At 48.0% G+C, this 15,327-nt stretch overlaps 1 protein-coding gene across 6 annotated transcripts in view; it reads right to left on the bottom strand.

Moving 5' to 3' along the window:
- Positions 1 to 11,729, bottom strand: part of CLCN7 (chloride voltage-gated channel 7) — a 34,707-nt gene extending 22,978 nt beyond the window's left edge. For all 6 annotated transcript variants that reach the window (XR_004961655.1, XR_004961656.1, XM_036279271.1 and 3 more), the window contains exons 1-2: positions 11,554 to 11,729; positions 1,771 to 1,842 (exon numbers count right to left, since the gene is read on the bottom strand). Coding sequence is in view for 4 of the 6 variants with exons in the window: in XM_036279271.1 (XP_036135164.1) it covers positions 1,771 to 1,842; positions 11,554 to 11,706 (225 nt within the window). In the remaining 2 variants the exon portion in view is untranslated. The remainder of the gene's footprint in view (positions 1 to 1,770; positions 1,843 to 11,553) is intronic.
- Between the last annotated feature and the right edge of the window lie 3,598 nt (positions 11,730 to 15,327).

Here is a 15,327-nt window from a genome sequence, read left to right as displayed (position 1 = left end):
CCCACTAAGGGCACGTACCTCGGTTGCGGTTTGTCCCTGGCCCTGGTTGGGTTGCGCAGGTGGCAGCCACTTGATGTGTACCTTTCACGTCGATGTTTCTCTCTCTCTCTCTCCCTCCTACTCTGTCTGAACAAAAAATGGAAAAATGTCTTCGGGTAAGGATAAAAAAAAAAAATACATACTTGGGTTGCAGGCAATCAGTTGATGTCTCTCTTTCACATGAATGTGCGTGTTTCCAACCCTCCCCCCCCTAAAAATTAATGAAAAATATATCTTTGGGTGAGGATTAACAAAAAGCAAAATGGAAAAAAGAGAAACAATTGTATTTACAACAGCATGAAATATAAGATATATAAAATAAAACTTATTCCTAAAATACATTTAACAAAAGTGTAAGATTTGTATGCTGAAAACTGCAAAACATTGTTGAAAGGAAGGAACTAAAGACTTAAATAAATGGAAAGATATCCTGTGTTCATCAGAAGACTTAATACTACGATTCAACACAATCCCTGTCTAAATTCCAGCTGGCATCATTGAAGAAATTGACAAGCTGATCCTAAAATAAATATGGAAACGCAAGGGATCTCAAAGAGCCAGAACATCCTGGAAAAAGAGCAAAGTTGGAGGACTCAAACTTCCTGACTTCAAAGCTATAGGTATCAAGACAATGATGCTGGCTTACGGACAGACAGAGATCAATGACAGACGATCGAGAATTGGAAATAAACTTGATTTTCAACAAAAGTGCCAAGACAATTCAATAGAGAAAGCACAGTCACTTCATGAAATGGTGATGGGAAAGCTGGACATCCAAATGCAAGACTATGAACTTGAACCCTTATCTTTCACCACACACACAAATCAATGAAAAGCGGATCAAGACCTAAAACTATAGAACTCTTAGAAGAAAACACAGGAGTAAATCTTTATGACTTTAGACTAGGCAATGATTTCTTAGATATGACAACAAAAGCACAACAAAAGAAAACAGACAAACCATGGGCATAGGATCTAAATAGACATTTATCCAAAGAAGACATACAAATGACCACTGATTGGCACATGAAAGATGCTCAATATCACTGGCCGTCAGGGAAATGAAACTCAGAACCATGAGACACTCAAGGAGGAAGCCAAATGCAAGTCTAGGGAGAACTTTTCAGGATATGTTCCCCTGGAAGCTTCTGGACAGTCCAGCTCTGCATAACACTGCTATCCAGAGACACCCACCCTGAGATGCTCACCCTGCCCCCAAGGCCCTCCGCCAGCCTATCTAGGGTCCCTCTCTCACCTACAGCACCCACCCCCCGGCCTACTTTCTGCGCCTACACACAGCATATTCAATCAGCATTCAACACCTGTCACGCACTTCCCCATCTCTGTTCATCTGGCTTGGCCTCAGGGAACATGGCCCCTCAGAATGGCCTTCCCTGGTCACCTAGGCTTGGGGCCTCACTGTCTGTTCCTCAATGTCTCTGAGCTCTGCATAGCCCATGTCTATCTCCAAGCTCTGTAAAGCCTTGTCCATGTCTGTCTCTGAGCTCTGCATAGAACTGCCCACAACTGTCCCGAGCCATGCTCAAAACTGCCCACATGTGTCCCTGAGCTCTGCACAGAATGGCCCATGTCTCTCCCAGAGCCCCGCACAGCCCTCCCTACATCTGCCATCCTCTGGTTTGGCGTTTACTGTCTGCCCTCAGCGAGGCTACAATTCCACAGAGCAGGCATCGTCCTTCCTGGGGATAAATGGGAATGACTTCTACTCACTGGGTCCAGAAGCTCATCGTCCGACTCCGTGTTGTTCATTTGTCCAATTTGGAAAGATGCCGAATGGGGCGACTGGAAATAGAAGAAAAATGACAGGGCACTTAACCACAGGGCCAAGCTGCACTGAGCATCACCACCCCACTAGGATAGCCTGGCCTCATCTGGTCCTGCCTAGGGAACACAGGCCCACACCTGCTGGGCTAGTGCTAGTGCTGGGCTAGTGCTAGACCCAGGCCTGTCCTCACCACCCACAGCCTGTCCTTAAGAAGTCCAGCCTTGGAATGGGAAGCCCAGGCCTTCCCTATCCCAGAACCCCTGCTTTCTCTTGTTCTAGAAGCTTCAGAGATTAGAAACCTACTAGTCATCAGAACCCAGGGCTGCAGGAAACCATGCTGGTGTCCTCCTGATCCCCCTCTCCTGGAGCCCCCCTCCCATTAGAGAGTATGTCCCCAATCATGAGTCAAAGTGGTTCTGCCACAGGCCTCCAGGCTAGCTCTCCAGACACATGGTCTGAGGTACCGCCTCCTGAGGCAGGAGTACCCTCAGACCCCAGAACCCTCCCACTCTGAAGTGGGGCCACACTCCAGACCCAGGGGGCTGATCAACCACAGAGGATAGAAAACCAGGAGTGTGACTTCTCTTATGCCCACTGGCGGGGCATGGCAGAGGCCTGGACTAGAAAACAAAACACAGGCATCAGTTACATTTTCATTTCAAAGAAACAAAAAATCATGTGTTAGTGTGTGTTCCAAATATTGCAGGGGACATACTTGACCTCAAATATGATTCTTTGTTTCTCTGCAGTGCAAATGCAGCTGGATGCCCTGCATTTCATCTGACAGCCCTATACAAAGACGAAAAACAAGCAGCCATGACAGTAACAAATTCTGCTCCACACTCAACAATGGACCTCAGGGGTGTCCAGCCAAAGAGCGCACTGTGGCTCCACTATAGAAAGTTTACAATCAGGTGACAACAACCTGTTTTAAAGGAGCTAGTCATAGGGGGATAGGAAAAGTGAGGGCATGCAGGGGCTCAGAGGACATTGGTTGATTAGAAGTTGTCTGAATCCTCGCACTGCTATAAACAATTATAATAGACTGGGGGGCTTAAATCAAGAAAAATGTATTCTTTCCAGCTCTGGAGACAAGAAGTCCAAAACCAAGATGTCAGCAGGCAGCACTCCCTCTCAAGGGTCATGAGGAGTCTCCTTTCTTCCTCCTCTAGATTCTGATGGCTGCTGGCAATCCTTAGCATTCCTTGGCATCTGGCTGCATCACTCTAATCTCTGCTTCCGTAGTCACATGGCCTCCTCTTGTATGTGTTTGCCTAAATTTCCATCTCCTTATGAGGACAACTGTCACTGGTGTCAGACTATGCCAGTCTGACCTCATCTTAATTTGATCACGTTTGTGAAGACTACCTATTTCCATGTGAGGTCCCATGCACAGGTTCCAGGGATCAGGAATGGACAGATATTTTGGGAGGTAACACATGAGATGCATGTTCACTTGAACATCATGCACCCCTTGCACAACTACACTTCTCTATGTGCGTACAGTAAACACCAGTAGAACAAACAGGTGATTAATGAGAGAAACATAGCTGTTTTCTCTTCTAAATTGACAATGCCCCCAAACTTTTGAATCTGATGAGACAGACTGTGCTGGCCCAGGAAGGGATCCCAGTTAACAGTGAACTCTAACCAAGAGATGGCCCAGCATTGGCTGCAGTCCCCACTCCCAAAAAGGACACATGTAACCTGGAAGCATACAGCAGCTGCAAGCCCAACCACAGCAACATTGAATACACTTCCTTGGGAACATGTCCACACATGCAGACCAGCCAAGCAGAAGGGGCACAAAGATGAACAAACCCAGCTGAGCAATGCCCAGGCAGCACTGAGTCAGACTGTGAAAGGAAAACCAGAAAACCTATACAGTCATCCACTGGCAGATGAAGCCCACAGAAAAAAGCAGTCTGGCCACTTTTATCTTATCATAAAAGCAGCTCAATTACATCAGGTAGTCATTCCCACCACACCAAGGCAGCCCAGAGTTGAGCCCCACAAAGCATTTCCTTTGACATCTAAACAGTTTCTGGGGCCAGGCTGTGACCATGCACATGGCCTAGTGAGGGAGGGGGCAGGACTCGCTCATTCAGGTGACAAAAGGTCCCCAGTACCCAGCCTGCCTTGAGGATGCCAGATGAGCACAGGGGTCAGAATCCTGAGAAAAGCATGTGGACCCGGGAGGTGAAGGCTGATAGGTGGGAGGAGCTAAGCCCTGCAGCTGTCTTGGGCTGGGCTCTCTCCCTTCTCCACACCTTCATGTTTTCATCATCTCTTTTCTGAACTTTATGGGCATCTTTTAGGAACTATCTTTTGTGACGAAAAAGGCATTTACTTGAAGTTCAGTAATTTACTAAGTTCCTTTCTCTTTCCTGAAACACAAGTTAAATTAAATACTTGTTCTTCAAACTACTGATATGCATAATAGCCTGGTTGAAACCTTCCAGGGCAAGATGCTGACCCCAAAGATTTATGTACTGTGCAGTTTCACTGACCTGACACTCTCGAAATGTCAGGCCTGGCACAATGAGAACAGATCAGTGGGGGAGGGAGGTGACCGGAAGAGTAGGACAAGGGGCTCTTCATGGTAACGGGTGTGCTCCGTATCTTGACTGCAGTGGCGCTCACCGGATCTACACATGTGACATGATAGCAGAGAACCACACACCCGCACTGTGCCAATGTCAACCCTGGTTTCTGCACTGCATGACTGCTACGCAAGATGGAACCACTGGAAGAAACTGGGGGAAGGTATACAGGCCCTCTCTGCACTGTCTTTCAACTTCCAGTAAATCCATAATTATTTAAAAAAAAATTTTTTTTTATCCTCACCCAACAACATTTTTCCATTTTTTGTTCAGATAGAGTGGGAGGGAGAGAGAGGAAGAGAGAGAGAAACATCGGTGTGAAAGGGACACATCGAGTGGCTGCCACCCACACAACCAACCAGGGCCAGGGACAAACTGCAATCGAGGTACATTAGCAGGAACCGAACCTGGGTACTTCTGGACCGCAGGCTGATGCTCTAACCACTGAGCCAAACCGGCCAGGGCAAAATTTTAAATTTTATGTAAGAATGGGACATCAACCTGAAAAACGTCTGTGCACCAAAGGAAACAACTGACAAAGTAAAAAGGCAACCTATAAAATGGAGTATTTATAAATCATAAATTTGATAAGGGTTAACATTCAGAATATACAAAGAACTTGTACAACTCAATAACAACAACAAAAACCTAACCTGATTAGAAAAATGGAAAAAGGATTTGAATAAACATTTCTCCAAAGAAAACATACAAATGGCCAATAAGCACACAAAAATGTGCTCAACATCACTAATCACTAGGGAAAGGTAAATCAAAACTACAATGATTCCACCTCAAACCTGTGAGGGTGGCCAGAATAAATAAATTAATAAATGAAAAAAAGAAAACAAACACAGAATAACAAGTGTTGGTGAGGATGTGGAGACATTGGAACCTGGTGCACTGTGGGTGCGAATGCAAAATGGTGCAGGCTCTATGGAAAACAGTATGGAAGTTCCTCAAAAAGTTAAAAATAAAACTATCATATGATCCAGCAATTCCACCTCTGTATACATATCCAAAAGAATGGAAAGCAGGATCTCAAAGAGATTATCTGTACACTCATACTCATAGCAGCATTATTCATAATAACCAAAATGTAGAAGCAACTCAAATGTCCATTGATGATGAATGGATAAACCAGATGTGGTATATACATAAAATAGAATATTATTCAGCCTTAAAAAGGAAGAAAATCCTGCAATATGCTACAACATGGATGAACCTTGATGACATTATAGGAGAAAGTAGCCAGCCATAAAAAAATACTGTATGATTCCACTTATTCCCTGGAATAGTCAAATTCAAAGACATAAAGAAGAATGGTGGTTGCCAGGGGCAGGGGGAAGAGAAAGTTAGTGTTTAATGGGTCTAGTTTCAGTTTTGCAAGATAAGAGTTCTGCAGATGGATGATGGTGATGGTTGTGCAACACTGTGAATGTACTTAACACCACTGAACTGTGCACTTACAAATGGTTAAGATGATGAATTGTTATGTTTTTACTACAATTAAAACAAAATTTAAAATAACTTAAAGGTTGTTTGCTGTCCCATTCTGCTGCTCTGCATTCTAAGATTCTCCAGGCTCCATGCTCAGCACTGAGGACACAAGGCTGCTACAGCCAGGGGCTCACAGTCAAAACACGTTTCCCATAAACAAACAAGTGTAAATGATGAGACTTGAGCTCAATGGGTGAGAGAGGAGGAGACACTTAGGCTGAAACTTAAAGGAAGAAAAGGAGCAAGCCGTGCAGAGGAGGGGCAGATGGAGTGGGAACGGCCCCACTGCTACCACCTCTGAATACTGTGGCCTCTGTGGAGGGGACATGGGGTGCCTCCCAAGATCCTCTGGCTAGGCCTGGGGCCACTCTTGTCCCTTAGATCTCTGCACTGTCAGGCGGTATACCTCTCCAGATTGTGGTCTTCCTGAGGGCCCTTGGGGAGGGAGCAGGGTGGCCGGCCTGGAGGTCAGTGGATAAAGAAGAAAGAGGACAGGCCAAGGGCACTGAGGCAAAGGACTTCCTGGAGGGGATCCTTTGGTGGTAGGAACCACCTAGAGAAAGACAGGAGCTCACTTATGACAAGCAGAACTCAAAGGGGCTGGACCACAAATGAGAGGTCTACAGCTTCCCTGCAAGACCCCTACCTTCCTGGCATGCTTCGATGCAGTTTGTGGCTCTCAGTCGGCAGAGCACAATCTAATGGGATAACCCCATTTCCCAGAGACATAAGATCCCCAGAATGATTCGAAACACCCACTGGGGCTTCTCAGGCAGAGCTTCCCAAAACAAAGGTCCCCAGAAGTGTCTTGCATTTACAAACACTGTAAATACCCAGCCTCCACCCCAGAGCATCTGTTTCTGGCTCAGATTTCCTTCTACAAGTTCTTAAAACAGTCCACTTCCTAATGCCCACGCATATGACCATGACTTGCTGGCTAACCTCACCCTCTCTGAGTCCCAGCAGCAGAGGGGCAGTAACTCACTGGATAACCAACATCCCACATGAGGGCACCGCAACCTACAGGTAGCACTGAACAGCCCGGTCCCAGATGGATGCAGGCTGAGTTCAGGATGATCCCCAGTCCACCCTGCCCAGGGTTGTGCCTGCTCTTCACTGGGCGCTTAGCAGCCTGGCAGGGCAGCCACTTGGCCTCACTCTGCCCAGAGCAGTTACTTCAAGTGCATGGCAGGCTGTGCTTGTGCTAAGGTAGCAATGACACCATGGTCCAACTCTGGGCATCCTGCAATAAACCCCTAAGGGCCAGGAGGTGGTGAAAACAAGCTCTCATGTCCCGTTCACCAGAACATCCCCATAGGGCAGTTGTTAGCCTGGGTCTTCATTTTAGTTAAAATGGCCCTGGAGTGACAGCAGCTTACAAACTGCCTTCTGCTGCAGGACTAGGTAGGGTGCATGAGCCTAACGGTAATCTCGGCCCGCTAGTCCAGAGCAGACCCTCCTGGCCTGAAAGCCAGCATCAAGGGGGTGGTCAGCTGCCAGTGGAGTTGCGCCATGAATGGCAACCCAAGACAATCACTTTTGTGCAGCTGTTTTTTTTTTAATCCTCACTCGAAAATTTTAGAGAGAGGAAGGGGATGAGAAAGAGAGAGAGAGAAACAGCCACTGGTTGCTTCCTGTACACACCCTGACCAGGGATTGAACTCAAAACTTGCCCTGACCAAGAATCAAACCTGCAAACTTTTTGGTGTACAGGATAACGCTCCAACCAACCGAGTCACCTGGCCAGGGCTGTGCAGTTGTTGTTTTTTAAATCCTCACCGAAGGACATTTTTGCATTTATCTTCAGATAGAATGGGAGGGAGAGAGGGGCAAAGAGAGAGAGAACAACATCAATATGAGAGAGGCACATCGAGTGGTTGCCACCCACACGACCCCAACAGGGGCAGGGACAAACTGCAACCAAGGTACATAACCTTGGCGGGAACCGAACCTGAGATTCTCTGGTCCATGGGCCTACGCTCTAACCGCTGAGCCAAACCAGCCAGGGCTGTGCAGTTGTTTTTAGTGCAGTGGAGACTGACTAATGTTTACTGTCTTGTGACAAGCACTGTGCTCAGTGCTGCACATCTATTAACTTCTTTGCAGATGAGGTACCTGGGACACCTGGTCCAGAGTGGTGCTCCTCACATAAATGCTTCTAGTCTCCCCTTTGCATCAGTCCACACAAGGCGGGCTAAGGATCTCTTAAGACTAGAATCTCCAGCTTCCTGCAGGGCTCTCCTGGAGATAAAGCAGCTGTCCCCTGCAGGTCTGACCTGGCTTCTCTCTCCAGCCTCCACTCTCCACTCCGATTTACTTTCCAATTCCGAGAGTCCCAAACACACATTTCTTTATTCTTTCCCATCTGCCTGTCTGCCTGAGGCTCTTGTACTCTTCAAGATTGGACCCAATTGTGACCTCTCCTGTCCTTGGGGCCCCTTACACAGTCCTTACAGAGCACTGGCCTGTTTCTCCATGAGTCTGGAGCTAGTCAGAAGCTGCTTCATGCACCTCTGTGCCCCAGGCAAACTGCATGCAGCTGGCACAAAGTAGGTGCACAATAAATCTTAAAAATTGTTTAAGAGCAGCTGGTCAGTTGTCAAAAAAAGATTTCAGAGAATTTTAAGGGAGAGCAACATGCTTCTTCAGAAAAAAGCCAATTTATGTATTTAGTTGCAAAGAGAAGTGGGAAATCTCAACACATTCATTAAGTGCTGAGATAAACTCAAATTCAACCTCAAGGTTTCCAATCTCTATTTGTCAACCCTTAAAGCCAGTTTTATACTTCTATTTTGTAGACATCAGATAACTTTCTTTAATTATATATTTTTTAATTCTCACCTAAGGATATGTTTCTACTGATTTTAGAGAGAAAGCAAGGGAAAAGGAGAGTGAGAAACACCAATGTGAGAGAGAAACATCAATCAGTTGCCTCCCACACTCACCCTGACTAGGGACTGAACCCACAACCTGGGTATGTTCCCTGACCAGTGCACGGGATGATGCTCCAATTAACTGAGCCACACCAGCCAGGGACAGATAACTTTCTTTTCTTTTAATTTTTTTTATCCTCACCCCAAGATATTTTTCTATTTATCTTCAGATAGATTGAGAAGGAGGAAGAGTGTGTGTGTGTGTGTGTGTGTGTGTGTGTGTGAGAGAGAGAGAGAGAGAGAGAGAGACATTGATGTGAGAGAGATACATCGACTGGTTGCTTCCCACGCAACCCTGACCAGGGCCAGGGACAAATGAGGCTAAGGATCTTGACCGGAATCGAACCTGTGACTCATTAGTCTGTGGGCCAATGCTCTAACCACTGAGCCCAACCGCCCAGGACGATAACGTTCTTTTAAAAGATAAAAAAGGAACCCAGCCAGTGTGGCTCAGTGGTTGAGTGTCAACCCATGCACCAAGAGGTCACTGGTTCAATTCCCGGTCAGGGCACATGCCCAGGTTGTAGGTGTGATCCCCAGTGGGGAGCATGCAGGAGGTGGCCAATCGATGTTCTCTCATTGATGTTTTTCTTTCTCCCTCTCCCTTCCTCTCTCTCTAAAATCAATAAAGAAAAAGATAAAATAAAAAAAGGAACAGAAATGTTCCAAAAAAATAACAAAGCACCCACATCCTTACCACTGCAAATTTGCTACTTTAGGCCGGACACAGAAAGCATCTGAACAGGTTTCTCTCAAATGAGCAGCACCCTACCAACAGAGAACAGATTCTGACCTTCAGTGTCTAATGAATTTCCAAGGGACTGGGAAAATGAAATGATAAGTTCTAGAGAAGGAGCTGGATGTCCTTCCTAATTCTTAACATCTATTTAAAGGACACATCTAAAACAGGAGGAGAGAAAGTAAAGAATAATCACAAGGCTACTCTCTCCTTAGAGGTAGTCCGGCAGGTCTTTCCCTCAATAAACCTGCACTTCTGGAGACCCTGCACCGCCTCGTTCCGCCTCGTTCCGCCTCGTTCCACCTCGTTCTTACAGAATGGTGCCGAAACCTGGGGACCGGAGCTTGGTAGCCTGGATGATCCCCGCACAGACCACCCTTACCACCTGGGAAGCAGTGGGCAGCGGAAGCTCGCCTGGGCTAACTCCCAGATTCTGGGTGGACTGTGGTTTGGGTTGATTGGCCGGCTCCAACCCGTCCTGGACCCCCTCCTACCAGAAGCCTCTCATTCCAGAAAACTAAAACCGATCACTCCAGTCAGGAGGAACAGAATGACAGAACCACCCTAACCCACCCCAAACTGCAAACGGTCGCTCAACAAGAAAAACAAGTTCCAGGAGACGCCAGCCCCCGACCAATCAAGAACTTGGGAGACCCTAGCCCATGACCAATCAAAAGAATAATCACAAAACAAAATAAGACCAATCAACAAAAATAGTTCATTAACTCAAAATTAACACAACACATGGGAATACATTTAAAGATACAAACTGCATCACTGGTATGCCGAACACATTTCAACCACCCTGAATTGTTGCTTAGTGGGTCTGATTGCAGTGACTCAAGGAAACTTGTCAGTGCTAAGATCGCCCTGAAGACTGTACTGATCCCTGTACAGAAGGGTGACAGAGTCCCTCAGTTAATCTTACTGCAAGAAAAAACTCTGCAACCTAAACTATTTGTGTCTTTTTAATCCTCACCCAAGGACATCCTCCCCCCCCCCCATAGAGCGGAAGGGAGAGAGAGAGAAACATCGAAGGGAGAGAGAGAAACATCGATGTGAAAGGGACACATCGAGTGGTTGCCACCCGCATGACCCAACCAGGGCCGGGCACAAACTGCAACTAAGGTACATGCCCTTAGCAGGAACCGAACCCGGGTCTCTCTGGACCGCAGGGCAACGCTCTAACCGTTGAGCCAAACCGGCTAGGGCTGCAACCTAAACTATTAAAGTTCCCTGGGAATTGTTAAAATAGTTGCTCATGCATTTATCACAATTCTGAAAAGAAAAAAAGATCACCCAAGCAGAATTCCATTTGCCTCCCATTAAAGCCACTTTGGAGTAAACTGTCAGGAAATAAATTAGTTTCATGCCACCAAGGACACGACAGCAAACGTGCTACTCTTTCGCCCATGAAACACCCTAGTTGAGTGGCGAACTCCACCTGCTCCTCGATCCCTTCTGAGAACCTGGCCCAGAACTTCCTCTCAAGACTCCAGAACTCAGGGCCCAGGTTCCGATAACAGCTCTGCCATTTGCCAAGGGAGACCCTGTGCGCGTTCCCGAACCCGTCCACGGCTTAACTTTCTTGTCTTTACGATGAGGATGAGCCACCCGAGTACTGATGCAACGAGTCTCCCCGAGGCTCAGCTGGGACCGCGCACTGCGCAGTCCGCGCCAGCACCGGCCCAGCAGAGGGCCGCCGTCGAAGGACCTTTGGCCTGTCAGAGCCCTAGACCGGCGGCCCAGGGTCACGCTCTCCCGTGTGCGCGCCGCCATCGCTAGACCGGCTCCCGCGACAGGGAAGACTGAGGCGCAGACTCAGGGATGGCCCAGACTAGCAGGAGGCCGCGTCTTTCTGCCCCGCCGCCCGCCCTGCGCGGGGCCCGGAGGTGCTGGAAGTCTCTGCCGCCGGGAGGCCAGGCGCGAGGCCTCAGTCTACCCGGGGCTCCTTACCCGGCGGGCGGCCGCCGGCCCGGCCCCATTCAGCAGCGGCGTGCCCTCGCCGGCCGGCGCCCCGGGCCGTGCCGTCCTCCGCAGCAGCGGCGCCGTCTCATCGTCATCCTGGTCGCGGCCGGACCACGACACCTTCTTGGAGACGTTGGCCATGGCCCGCCGCTGCCTTGTGTTTGTTCTCGTGACCCGCGCTGATGCCACGTGACCCTGGACAGCGGCCGCAAGACTTTGGTGGAGGCCACGTGATCACGGACGGCGGCCGCGGGGAGGCAACCAGGCTGGGCTTTCTGGGAGTTGTAGTCCAGGCGCCAGGCGCCAGGCGCGGTGTGGCAGGCAGGACCCTGCAGTACTCAAGGTCTGGAAGAGGCGCGCGCTCCGAGTCTGGTGGGAGCCGAAGCCCACTCGAGGAGCTCCTGTCTGTCAACGTAGCCCCAGTCCGTCAGATCCAATCACGACAGAGCAATGGAAAAAGAACCCGGAACAGGAAGGGAGGGAAGGGAGAGGGGGAAGACAAGGGGCCTCTCTCTTTGCAATAGCTGCCTCCAACTAATAAATGTGGAAGGAAGGATGGAATTAGAAACGTCATTTTGCCACCACCATAGTAAAGACTGAATTAGGTCAGGGTCATTAATGCGAGCTGAAGCCATTGGGTTAAGGTTTGCCGGGAAACAGTGTGAACGTAGTCTCACAGTATCTTCCCGCAGGTTCCTTATAGTGAGGAAGGGAAAAGAAATCTGTAAGAAACCTGGCCGACTCCATCTGAACCAGGGACAGCGTAGCTTCACCATGATAGACTGGCATCGTCACAGGCCTCCAGACGCGCTGCAGTGGGCAGGACGCAACATTGCTCCTGTAGCATTCCTCAAGAAAATACCTCCCTGAGTCCCGGGGAGGGGCATGGATCAAATCCCAATGGAGGGAATAACTGCCAACAACTAGGCAGCTCTATTCTGTAGTGTCAGTGTGGTGAAAGACAAAGAAAGGCCAAGGGACTGCCCTCCCTTGGTGAAAGGAGATGAAAGAAACAAGGTAACCAAAGACTACTCTGTGGCTCTGGCATTACTGCAACATTGGCAAAAATCATCTCTGCACGGCCCTGGCCAGTTTGGTTCAGCGGTTAGAGCATCGGCCTGCGGTCCTGAGAGACCCAGGTTTGGTTCCCGCTAAGGGGGCGTACCTCGGTTGCAGTTTGTCCCCGGCCCTGGTCCCTGGTCGGTTGTAAGGGTGGCAGCCACTCGATGTGTTCCTTTCACATGGATGTTTCTCTCTCTCACATCGATGTTTCTCTCTCTCTCTCTCTCTCTCTCTCTCTCTCTCTCTGTTCCTCTCTCTCTCTCCCACTCTACCTGAACAAGAAATGGAAGAATGTCCTCGGGTATGTCCTCGGGTGAGGATAAAAAAAAAAAAAATCGTCTCTGCACACTGTTAGATAGTAGTATTAACGATTCATAGTGTAATCACTGATAACATGTAGCTACCCACAGAGAGAGAAAATGGGATAAAATGTTACCACTTAAGGAATCTAGCATAAATATATATGACATGAAATGTATTTGTCTCAAAACTTTAGGTTTGAAAATTTTCAAAATAAAAAGATTTTAAAAGCTTTTTAGAGGCTCTGAGACTGAGACTCCCTCCTATCACATAATTCAAAATGAAATAAAAACTGAAACCAAAATAAGAGGAAGGAGGTCCAACAGGGTTGTGAATTTCCCCTATGATTATTGGGCAACACTTTTTAGGAAATACTAAAAACAACATTCTTTTTTAAAATTAGTGTGAGCTGGCTTTGCCCTTTGTGGTGATGGTGTCTAGAGTGTGGTGACCCCTAATTTGTGGAGAGGGCATGGAGGCCGGGAAAGGAAGCTGGCTCACACAGGACCCGAGGAGCAGTCAGGATTAGTCCTGGTTGGTTTGACTGACTTGAGTGGCTGAATGTGGTTGGTGTGAAGGTGTCCAGGCAGGCTGAAGAGCTGAGCAGAGCACTGGGGTAGTGAGAACAGTCCCTGGAATGACGGGGTTGTGCAGGGAGGGTGGACCATCTCTGTGGCTAAGCAAGGCAGGACTGGTCCCAAAGGTCATCCCTGTCAGACAGACAAGGAGCCTGAACTTGTCCTTTTGCTGGACAAGTGGCCCTTTCAGAGGACAAATGGGCCTGGGTGGGAAAGGTGGGGGAAGGGAGAACCCAGCCTAGGCACCTTGTCAGGACCCAGCTTCTACAGCTGGTAGAAGAGAGTTTTGGGTCCTTTTATCCTCCTTATCCAGAAACCCTATAGACTAGGATCAAAGATGAGATCTGATGGAATTAGAGATGGACGTGGCTCATGCTTCAAAATGCACATGGACTTGATTGCTGACCCCACAGGGATGGTGGATCATGTGAGATCATCAGACTCCTCTGCTCCAACACCTGGACGGTCTCTCCTTGTCCTGTGGGACAGAGCCCAGACTCCTTAGCAGAATAGGCTAATCCTCACCAAATTCCCAGCCATCTGAGCTCCCACCAAGCTGTCACAATCCCCACTCCAAGCCCTTACATGACCACTCTGTGCTCCTGGATGGTTCCCCTCCCCACAAAGCATCCCAGAGGCACAGCCCACAGTGAACACCCCCTCCACTAAATTTCTGTGACTTTAGGATCTTCAGACATACAATGAATTGCTATTGTGAAGGGTGACAAATCCTAGGTCCCCTGAGGCATTATAAGCCCCCAAGAGCAGGGGAGGAGTGGGATATAATGCCCTGTATGATCTTTCAACACTGGGACCTTGCTGTCCCTTAGGAAATAGTGATCAAATCACCAGTCTTTCCAAAGGAAAGATGTCATCCCTCCCCCCTCAACACCAGACTGGGATGGAGCAAGGGCTCCAGAAAAGACCAGAGGAGATGGACGTATCCTAGCACAGAGCAAGGGGAAGCAGAGCCAGTGACCCGGGGACCTTCATGTGGCCACCTGCAGCGTTTCCAATTCCAGAATGCCTCCTCTGACCTTAACTCACGAAAGGTGGCATTGGTGGAGGGGGCAGGGAGTGGGGGGGCACTAGGCTGAGTCTTTCAGCTGAAGCCTGGAACTGCTGGGGCCACAGAGAGCTCTGCAGGGAGAGGAACCCTGCTAAGGGATCCAAGGGACTAATTTAGGGCACCTCCCTCAGGGAAAGGAGGTGCATTTGGGTCTTCTTGGGGGAAATTACCAATGTTAAGAGTTAATTTACATTATACTGAATCTGGAAGTAAACCATGCCTGTTCTAACTGTCAAGACGTATTTTTTATGTACAGTCAGAATTCTAAAAAAAAAAAAAAAGTCCAAAAGACAGATAATATATCAAGTGCTGGCAAGAATGTGGAGAAATGAGAACCTTCATATATTGCTGGGGAGAATGTAAAATGATGCAGCCTCTTTGGAAACCAGTTTGATGGTTTCTTTGAAAGTTTAGACATGAATTTACCATATGATCCAGCAATTCTACCCCTAAGTATCCACGCAAGGTAAATAAAAATATATTTCTACCCAAAGACTCGTATGAGAATGTGTATAGCAGCTTTATTCATAATAGCCCCAAACTGGAAACAATCCAACTATCCATCAATTGCTGAATGGATAAATAAAAACGGTCCCTTACAATAGAATGTTATCCAGCCACAGGAAGGAACGAAGCACTAACATGAGTGAACCTGGAGAACATTTGCTGAGTGAGAGAAGCCAGATGCAAAAGGACAACTTCTTTTTTTTTTTAATTCTCACCTGAGGACATTTTTGCATTTATCTATTTATC

Source organism: Molossus molossus, unplaced genomic scaffold (assembly GCF_014108415.1).
Source record: "Molossus molossus isolate mMolMol1 unplaced genomic scaffold, mMolMol1.p scaffold_m16_p_3, whole genome shotgun sequence".
NCBI lineage: Eukaryota > Metazoa > Chordata > Mammalia > Chiroptera > Molossidae > Molossus > Molossus molossus.
The sequence above is the reverse complement of the archived record's forward strand: the minus strand, read 5'-3'. Positions and strand labels throughout refer to the sequence as shown.